Source organism: Ctenopharyngodon idella, chromosome 14, assembly GCF_019924925.1.
Source record: "Ctenopharyngodon idella isolate HZGC_01 chromosome 14, HZGC01, whole genome shotgun sequence".
Lineage (NCBI taxonomy): Eukaryota > Metazoa > Chordata > Actinopteri > Cypriniformes > Xenocyprididae > Ctenopharyngodon > Ctenopharyngodon idella.
The window spans coordinates 20,412,994-20,423,617 of record NC_067233.1 but is presented as its reverse complement, the minus strand read 5'-3'; the positions used below and the strand labels follow the sequence as shown (position 1 = coordinate 20,423,617).

Here is a 10,624-nt window from a genome sequence, read left to right as displayed (position 1 = left end):
TAAGATATAGTATTTGTTGTAAGAAATTAATTCTTTTCTTTAGCAAGGATGAATTAGAATGATCATAAGTTACAGTAAATACCTTTATAAATTTACAAAAGATTTCTAATTCAAATAAATGTTGTTCTTAATTAGTTGTTCTCTATTAATTAAAGAATCCTGAAAAATGCATCACTGTTCCCTTTCGAAAGGGAACTCGAAACACTAATGGGGAACGCCTCCGCGTAAACCGGTGTCTGAAACGCTTATCAAATCATGGCAATCCTTTTGGCGGGCGACAGCCTATGACGTCAGTATTGGTGCGACGTGGAAATATATAAGGAGCGCCAAGAGAAAATGTCATCCTCTTTTCATTTTCAGGGACTGTGTTATTTGAAGCGCGATATCAATAAGGTATGTCTGACAATCGTTTCAGAAAGTGTGTGGATCCATGTCCTAGGTTTTTGACACCTGATGACACAATTTGTGCATTTTCTGTCTTGGAGAAGAGCAAGTATGGGTATGCGTCGATGCCTCCTAATGACGAGACGTTCGCGAACTATCTTGTGACTGGGCAGGCGCAGACGCTAAAAGCTGCGGTCCTGCCTTCAAAGCCCCTTAAGATGACATCTCGCTTGAATGGCAGGGCATATGTGGGTCAGGCTGGTGCTGCCTTGCTGAAGTTTTGACCTGCTGAAGGATTTGGACCAGGGGCAGGGTCTATCCTCAGAGGTGGTAGAAGAGCTGCGGTGCACCACGGATCTTGCTCTCCGGGCCACCAAGCAGACTACTGCCTCGATTGGTAGATCGATGGCAGCAATGGTGGCCACGGAGAGGCATCTATGGCTGAACCTGGCTGACATCGGGGAGAAAGAGAAGGGCTTTCTCCTCGATGCGCCGGTTTTGCCTTCTAAGCTTTTCGGCACCTCCGTCGAGGTGGTGGTTGGAAAGTTCAGAGAGGCGAAGGTGCACTCGTTTAGGACGTGCATACCGCTGAGATCCGAATCTGGGCCGAATTTATGTTAGAGAATAGCACTCTTAACTTCAGATAGATCTAAGCATCCAGCGTCGGCTCTCGGGCCGCCTGACATTGTTTGCTTGGGTTGAGCATTGCTCCTCTGTGCTCTATATTAATTAATATATTATCAGAGTTTGCCTCCTCTCAATTTGAGAGTCGTTCTGTAGAGGCTGCTGTTTTTCAGCCCCAGAAAGAATCTATGCTTAATGTGCTGGCCCTCACGAGGCCCACAGCTGCCCACCTGTTGAAGGCCTCTTTGAGGCCTATAGCTTGGGCTGTGGCCATAGGGAATGCTGTCACTGACAGCCTATTTGTGACCTGTAGGGGGAATGGTTCTGGCGTTTCAGTTCAAATTGACTGTTCAGATGTTTGTCACAGTCATGTTTTTGACATGCACTCCCCTCAGCATGGCGGCGTGGGTATATCATTCCTCATTAGCGTTTCGATGCAGTGCGAGTTCCCTTTCAAAAGGGACCGTCTCAGGTTACGCATGTAACCATGGTTCCCTGAGAACAGGGAACGAGACACTGCGTCTCTTTGCCATGCCTAGGGATTGCCTGCTGAACAGTCCCTTCAGATGATAAATGGATGACATGTTCACTAGGTGCTCCTTATACACTGTAAACCCTAATGCTCAAAATACTTAATTGGTTTGAGTAGGACAAACTTAAATTGAACAAATTAGTTCAGTTAAATTAACGGCTATGAGTATTTAGAACTTTCTTTTTCTTTTGAGTTTACAGCACTGATATATTTCAAGTAAACTGAACTGTTTCATTGTTTTGAGTTGTATGAACTCATTTCTTTTCATTTAGACTAACTTAAGTTTAACTGAAACTGGGCTGGGATTTCTATTTCCCAGCATGCTTTGCCCATGGCACTCGAAAGAGCGAGTAAATGCTAAAATTAAGTGTTATATCATGTTTTTTTTGTGCAAGAGTAATGGTAAGGGAGATTTAGTAGTGATTAATGATTTGTTATGCTAATTTAGAAGAGTTTCTGTTAATGTGGGTTTTTGGAGAGTTACCATCATGGTGACAAGTGGCGCATGTGGCTTGGTTTGAGAGCAGGTAAGTTACATGTTTTAAGTTGCTGTACTCATTCAGTAAGTGTTATACCATGCTATTGTTAACATTCTAATTTATCATTTAAATTAGCAAGCTGACATTTTATTAGGGTTTACAGTGAAGTAAATAACTCAATTTGCAAAAACGCAAAATAAAAAAGTTAATTAACTAAATATGTTATGTTAATTGCTATCAAAATGTGAGTTAGCTAACTCAGTACTTTAAGTTAGGAGCAATTAACATGCATGAGTACTACAAACTCAAAACTTGTTAGTTCTGCTTACTTAAAATTGGGAACATCATAATTCAAAAAATTTGATGTAAGAGTTTGATGTAACTGATTGTTTGATGTAACTGATTACCTCAAACATTTTGAGTTAGCCCAACTTATTCGGGTTTACCGTGTATACTTCTGGGTCGCACCAATAATGACGTCATAGGCTGTCGCCGGCCAGTAGGATTGCCGTGATTTGATAAGTGTTTCAGACACCAGTTTACACGGAGGAGTTCCCCATTAGCGTTTCGACGCAGTGTCTCATTCCCTGTTCTCAGTGTAACCTGAGATGTTTTCTCCAAAATATGAAGCAGCACAACATTGACAATAATAATAAATGTTTCTTGGGCAGCAAATCAGCTTATTATAATGATTTCTGAAGGATCATGTGACACTGAAGATTGGAGTAATGATCACAGGAATAACTATATTAAGATAGAAAACAGTTATTTAAAATTGTAATAATATTTCACAAAATTACTGTTTTACTGTATTTATGATTAAATAAAAGCAGCCTTGGTGAGCGTAAGAGACTTCTTTCAAAACAGTGTACTAAATATTTTTTCCATGCTGTCTCTGCTACTGTAGTTACAGTAGTAAAAATACCATGAAAAATTAGCTTGACTAATATTATAAGTGAACTTCTGTGAACAATTAAAATGCTAGAGAAGTCTAAAATGTGTTTCAGAGAATGATACTGACCAGGCAGCACAGTAAGGAAGGCACTGCGGAAGCTGTAGCCCATGGTATTGGCCCCCAGGCAGATGTACATGCCAGCGTCCTCCTCTTTGGCTCGAGTGATGAGTAGCTTGTTCAAATAGGAGCCGTCTGGTCGTGACCACACTTCACCTGTGGGCAACACAATGAAGCGATGGTCTCCGACCTCAATAGTGGAGTTGTACTTGCTCTCACCGCCTGGTTCGACCCTCTTCAACCACTGGATAACTGGCTTGACGTCACTGCGCACCTTGCATTGAAAAGACGTGGTGCCACCGTAGTCTACTGTAGTATTTACTGGATGAGTGCCCGTCAAGATGGGCTTGGAATTTGTGCGCTCTGTAATGAAATAAGGAAGATTTTATTTTATAATCAGTATTTAACACAATTGTGGGTCTGTGCTGTTCAGACTGGTCTTTCTATTTTTTGTTCTAAAAATGTTATGCTATTTTATGCTATTTTGAATAATGAAAAAATGTCACATATGACTCTACCGAGAGCAAGATTAATAAACTTCCACTGTTAGGATGTGGTTGTAAAGTCAGTAGACATAGCCGCTATTTAATCTGGAGCGAATAGCAATTGAACTGGATAAAATCTTTCTTTTTAGTCTTTCTTTTTATTCTTTACTACTAAATGTCACACTACTCTGTCACACTAGTCTTTACTAAACCAAACTAACCACTCAAACAGTAACTGAACCTTGACAACTTTAAACTCTACTTTACAACACTCGGATTCCACTTAGGAATGTATTTAAAGTTTATTCAGTTATTTATTTGTGAGGCCATAATATAGATATAGATTATAATATAATATAGATAATAATATAATATAAATAATATAATATAGAAATACATTTTAATAAAAAAAATTAAAACATAATTTTTAAATATGCATTCCTAATGATACGCCATTAATTGATTGAGACAATTTGGCTGGTGCTGCAGTGCAATAGTGCATGCCAGAAAGCTATGAGAGAAGTAATGTTAAACTGTTGCTGCATGTTCATTCTTTCAGTCTACACTATATAAGTGAGTTATCAAAAGCTCCATCACATTCCAGGAGAACATCAATGAGATGAGGTGAATGACTCACGGATGACTTCCACTTTATAAGTGGCGTTGATCTCCCCAGCACGGTTGGACACGTGACACGTGTATTTGCCACTGTGTTCAGGCGTAAGGTTCTTCAGACTGAGAGTCCATTTCTTCTTCCGGCCCTCGCCCACCTCCTCGGGCGTCAGAGGCCTGCTGTCCTTCAGCCAGATGATGTCAGGTCTGGGGTTGCCGCTTGCGGTGCACTTAAGCCTTACTGAGCTACCCACCGGCCGTGCAATAACGCGCTTTCTCATTTTGGCCGGCTGTGTGAAGCGGGGACGCACTACAAAGAAAGAAAGAAAGAAAGAAAGAAAGAAAGGAAAGATAAGGTTAGACAGCAACATTCTATTTTGGACTAGAGTAACTTAAAACCTGATTGGAACAGGTTTCTAGCAGTTTTGTCAGGTTTACAGGCTCCTTTAGTAAGAAGCTTGTCAAAAGCATGTCTGTATCATATTTAACTTCAAAACTGAAAAAATAAGAAATGATTAACAATTTACAAGAAAATCTTTTCTGTTGTTAGACATTTTTGAGTTTTTTTTAATATAAGATTATAAGCTACTTAAGATGGAATTTTTACAGTAGCCTACGTTATGATAGAATATGTGTAATGCCATTTACGCTTAATTAAAAACAGCAATTTTTACAGTAATTCAGTAAGAAATACTACAAAGAATCTAAAAATAATTTTCATTAAGAATAATAATAATAGTTGCAAATACTCAAAATATCTGGAAACATGTAGTTTCATTACTTCGAAAACATTACTTGGAAACAAGTGCTAAGAATTTGATGGAATAAAAATAGCGTCACATGGCAAAACATCTTAATATCCATCTTTATGTTCTTTTGATTTTGGAGATAAAAATATTACCGATTTTTATTACATTTGTTCAATTTAGATCTATTTCTGAAATCTGATACCTAAATTTAAAATAAAAAAATATAATGCATACTGCTTTTCCACTCTTAAGTGCTTAAATAAATAAAAGGAGAAAGGTGGAATACTGATTCATCATCAGAATTTACACAACACAGCTAAAATTACAAAGAAAATAAAACATAAAGGAGCGGACATGAAGTTCTTGTGTGGGCAAATTTACTGAGCAAAGCACCACACCATGAAAGCAATCTGACAAAGCAAACAGCAGCTCCTCTGTAGTTTCACTCTATAGTTCCCTGCTGACTGTTACTGCTCACAGCAGACTCTGAACAAACACCACAAAAGCAAATACAATAGTGAACTAAGCATCTCCCACTAGCAGCCATCAAAACTGCTACGGTCCACAGTACAAAAACAAGGAGGTCAGGCACTCTTTGAACACTCCAGAATTTAGCGGTGCTCCAATATCAAATCAGATGGTGGCTGTCAGAGGGGAATGGAATGCTTCCCCCTCACACTTAACATGAATAGCCTGCTCTTTGGCTTGTCAAACGCAATTACCAAAGCAAACACTGGGCTCCAGAGGTAGGAGTATGTGACTCCAGGGAGTAGTGGGCCATGGGAAATAGTTTGGGGACCGTCCAATCTCAGAGCACAGGGCTACCTGTCAGTAACTGGGAAGTTTTAGCCACGTGTGCCGGCTTGGAGATGAGGGTTTGATGGGGAAATACAGGGGTGACAGACTGTACATGCTGTCCAAATACTCTGTAACAGGCTCAGTTTCCATTCAGTAGGTCACGTTTTTCCATAAGGCCACAAATCAAACCTGGATCACTGATGCTCTTCCAGCACACAGCATGCTGTCATATTGTGCAAGACCATGAGTCACTTTCATTTATTCTCATGCCTTTGAGTACTAATAGTGCATATTACTCTAGTCTATAGTAACACCAGTGCTACTACAGTGTACTACAACAAAGCAGCAGCAAATATCACTGCTACTATACTACAACAAAACCACAACACTGAAATGCTACAAGAAAATGTCACCACTACTATACTACAAGGAAACGGCAGTACTGCTATTGACAAGAAAATATCAATGCTACTATAAGAAAGTGGCACACCTACTATACTACAACAAAATGGCAGCATTGAAATGCTACAAGAAAATGTCACCTCTACTATACTATAAGAAAATGGCGGCACTGCTATGCTACTAGAAAATGTCACCACTACTATACTGCAAGAAAAGGCAGTGCTGCTATGCTACAAGAAAATGTCACCATTACTAAATTAAAAGAAAAGTGCAGTGCTGAAATGCTACAAGAAAATGACACCTCTGCAAAACTACAAGAAAATGTCAGCACTGAAATGCTACAAGTAAATGGCACCGCTACAAATGTCAGCTGCTATGCTACCAAAAAATGGCACAGCCACTAAACTACACAAAAATGGCAGCACTGCAATGCTACAAGAAAATGTTACTGCTACTATACTACAAGAAAACGGCAGTGCTGCTATGCTACAAGAAAGTGCTAAGCTACTGTACTACAAGAAAACAGCAGTGCTGCTATGCTACCACAAATGCTATCATTGCTACAGATCACTGTTTTGTGACCTTTTCAAAGACTGCTGGAAATAGAAGAGCTAAACCCCTTTACTATATCTAAATGTTTCAAAGTTCTATTTTTTATGTTTATCTTTAAATTTCTAATACAATGGAAAACAAAAAGTTGCAATTCATGAAAAGCAGCTTATGAAACATCTTGGCAGCTGCTGTGCATATTTTCAGTGACTTTCTGGGCAGCAATTATAAATACCAAGAATGAAGGAGATCAAAGGGGATCAGAGGACTGTAGCACCTTACCCAGTTTTCCTGTCAGGTCACTGGAGTACTCTGTTTCACCAGCTGGTTTGACACCTTCCCTCCCAGCACTGGAGTCATCTAAAGAGAGAAAGAGAGAGGGAGAACTGAGTATTTACATATCAAAATAGCCGCATGCTTCGATGAATATGAGAATAAATTCTGAGACACATATTTAGGTTCAATTAGATTACTATAATTCTTCAGCCAAATCACTGCAAACCTTCAACCACCTAAACCAAAATATACAACTGTCTTCCGCCCAGCTGACTAGAGAGCAAACATGATACTGTAGCTGAGAGCCTTTAAATATTGATATTGCATTTCAGGGCTTGAGAGTGTCAGAATAAGGCCAGAAACATAGTTTACTCAAGTACAGAAAAGTAGACATGGCCATCGCATTACAGGCATGCAGTTTGCTGAACATGCTGAAGGTGCGCTCTTGCATTACAGGGGTGGTAACGTGATAAAGTTTCCTTCAGATGTTTCTGTCATTAATCCGGATGTGTTCTTATTCAAGTCAATGTGTTCTTAAACAAGCTGACAAGATTCTTTTCAAACTGCTGAGCACAGCAAAATGCAAAACTCGTGTACAAATTGTATAGTATGTTTTGGGCCTAAAGGTGACTCAGATATTGTCAACATTTACACAAGTTTACAAATGTGAAAATTTATGGACATTAACAAACAACAACAACAGTATTTTTTGATTACAAAAGTTAAATATGTAAAAAAAAAAAATTGAGGAACATCTACAAAAAACGTTTGAAAATTGAGGCCAAAGATTCGCTTGTGTTTTCGAAGCAATTTACTAAGATCTTAAAGGGATAGTTCACCCTAAAATGAAAATCAAGTCATAATTTACTCACCCTGGTGTAGTTCTATTGCTGTATGCCCTTCCTTCTTTTATGGGCCAAAAAATTAGATTTTTTTTTTTTTTTTTAATTTCATGCTCACGCTCATCCATATAATGGCAGTGAATAGCGACCAGCATTCAAGCTTTTTAAAAAGATGTGAAAGTATCACAGATTGATCCCATGCAACATGTGCAGTTTATTCCAAGTGTTCTGTGGGTATATGATAGGGTTTGGTGAAAAACAAACCAAAATGTAATTTATTATTTAACAAAATTCTTGACCCTGGCCGTTGGTCTTGGCCGATGTGCGTGTTTGTGACACTGCGCAGAGCTAATAGAGTCTCAAGAACATGCGCGTTGTTCAGCTGTCCAGAGAAGACCAACAGCCAAGGTCAATTCATTAAATTTCGGTTTGTTTTGCACCAAACAAACTGAAATTTTATACTCCCAGAACACTTGGAATATGCGGCACGTGTCGCATGGGATCATTCTATGATACTTTTGATTCATTTTTTAAAAAGCTTGATGCTGACATCTTTTTTTTAACTCTCCCTTTGTGGTCCATAAAAGAAGGCCATACGGCAACACCAGGGTGAATAAGTGATGACTTAATTTTCATTATAGGGTGAACTATCCCTTTAAGTTCTACTGAATCTTTTCACTTGAGAAGATATGTTCAAAATTCAAGGCAAGCATCTAAAGTCTCATGTGGTGAAGAGTGAAAACTATGGCTGGAAATCTGTGGCCCTTCTGCTCTAGTTACAGCCCCAGCTCATCCGTTCACCACATGACTGGCATTTTCAGGCCTGTCAGGTCTTTGAAGCTGTCGGCGGGATGGTTGGATCTGAGGGTGTACACAGTTTAACACTCCTGCAGGAGAGGTTCCAGTCTGGGCAAAGAAAAACAGCTCATTGCTGGGCTAAAAGCTTAATTACTATGGCTCTTACCCTTCACTGAGCCCCCCAAGTACGGTCACTCTACACATGGCTCTTTTGTTCATGTCAGGCTCACGCTCATTGCAACCATTGCGCATACATTTTCATTGGCACCTTAACAGCAGTTTCAGGATTATCCAGAGGTTTGTCATTTTAATATAATTCATAAATGTAGTTTGCATGTTAAAAACTGCTCCAGAACTTCCTTAACATATACAGTATAGCGCTCTATGAGCTCATAAACCATGCACACATACTTCAAGACTTCACAGCGCCTATCAAGGTGTCTGAGGAAAAATCTTGGAAGGAAGAGGGTTGTCAGGTTTGTAAACCAAACAAACTCCTGTTTCCCTTTCATTAAGGCAAAGTGACACCAAAGCGTGCCGCATTTCACACGTCGACCATCTAGGTGTGTTCATAATTTCGAACAAGCTCAATATAACGGAGGTGTTTGCATAACCCTTCAGTATATTTGCTTTCATGTCTGCATTGGAGACAGCAGTAGAAAACAGGCCTTTTCTGTAGGAAATCTGAGCACAGGGCTCTGCTCCACTGGGTTTTCAGCAGGCTTATGGCTTTCTAGATGTAATGTTCATTGGTGAGGTTGTGGACTGGGTACCCTTTGCTTTCTGGCAAGAGTTTCTGTGGACTTTGGCTAGAGCTGCTAGTCCCTCACTAAGCATGAAACATCCAACTTGGCTGTACCACGTCTTTCAGGGGTAGCAAAACCCTCTGGTGTCCAAGACTTATTGCGCTTGCAAGTTCAGTTTATGACCTCCAGTGCTGTCAAAAAATCTGAATTGTTGCATCGATGAAGTTAAACAGTTGCACCATGTTTTTCTGAAAGCAAAGCAATCCACCTTTGCTCAAAGCAAAACAGTGTTTCTGAACACAACATGCTAATTATGCTGTCATCCTCTATGTCTTTGGTGAAGGCTATGAAATCGGAGAGGGTTTGGAGACAACTCTCACGAGGGAAAATTCGAAAGGAGAGACAATATGGGGTGCTAGCTTTTAGCCTTTACCTTGGCTTTGATTTACTGAATTCCAAAACTAGCTTATGGAAACCATTACCAACTCTACTGCTACACAACTCTATATTAACAGCCAGTTCTAAACTGTGAAAATTTATGGGCCGTGGTCACAGCAGAGACGTTTACATTACTGACTACAGACTAACCTGAGAATGAATAACACTAAGAAGTTGACAGATTAACTGCCTGCCGAGCATATTTATGTACGATCACACTAATGTATCTTTTGGCCACTGCGTATTTGGAGGTAGAAGACCCTCACTTGTGGATGTTTCACAATACAAAAAACTGTGACCTGGCTTGCTGTTTACATTCAGTGCTTCCAGGTTCAACGTCAGAACGCAGACTCATTATTGGCCGGCTTTTTAGCATCACACGCATGTGTCATGCTGCTCACCTGAACAGCATCGGCCAATACTGAGCCGGCGCTCTGATGTAGAACCTGGGAGCGCTGAACATAAACAGCATAAGAGAATGACACAGAAGAGAGGATATTGTTGAATAAAGTCGTTATTTCTGTTTTGTTTTTGCGCACAAAAAGTATTCTTGTTGCTTCATAAAATTAGGGTTGAACCACTGCAGTCACATGGACTATTTTAACGATGTCTTTGGTACCTTTCTGGACCTTGAAAGTGGTGGTTAAATTGCTGTCTATGGAGGAGTCAGATACCACTCGGATTTCATCAAAAATATCTTAATTTGTGTTATGGTATAGTTTATATTATATATATATATATATATATATATATATACTTTATACACTGTGTTCCAAATTATTATGCAAGTGACATATCAGTAGGATTTCAGTACAATAAACATTCAGATTTTAGTTTTTCTAAGAAAGTGTTTATTTATCCATGTCTTTTTAGATAACTGATATCAATCTCAGACAAA

The 10,624-nt window shown here is 39.4% G+C and overlaps 1 protein-coding gene and 1 long non-coding RNA gene across 4 annotated transcripts in view; one reads left to right on the top strand and one right to left on the bottom strand.

Moving 5' to 3' along the window:
- Positions 1 to 10,624, top strand: part of LOC127494694 (uncharacterized) — a 447,433-nt gene that overhangs the window by 169,766 nt on the left and 267,043 nt on the right. The gene's annotated exons all lie outside the window — the stretch shown is intronic.
- Positions 1 to 10,624, bottom strand: part of fgfrl1a (fibroblast growth factor receptor like 1a) — an 87,739-nt gene that overhangs the window by 2,924 nt on the left and 74,191 nt on the right. For all 3 annotated transcript variants that reach the window (XM_051860763.1, XM_051860760.1, XM_051860762.1), the window contains 3 exons: positions 6,909 to 6,986; positions 4,154 to 4,438; positions 3,041 to 3,394 (listed from right to left, as the gene is read on the bottom strand). In XM_051860763.1, coding sequence (XP_051716723.1) covers positions 3,041 to 3,394; positions 4,154 to 4,438; positions 6,909 to 6,986 — 717 coding nt within the window. The remainder of the gene's footprint in view (positions 1 to 3,040; positions 3,395 to 4,153; positions 4,439 to 6,908; positions 6,987 to 10,624) is intronic.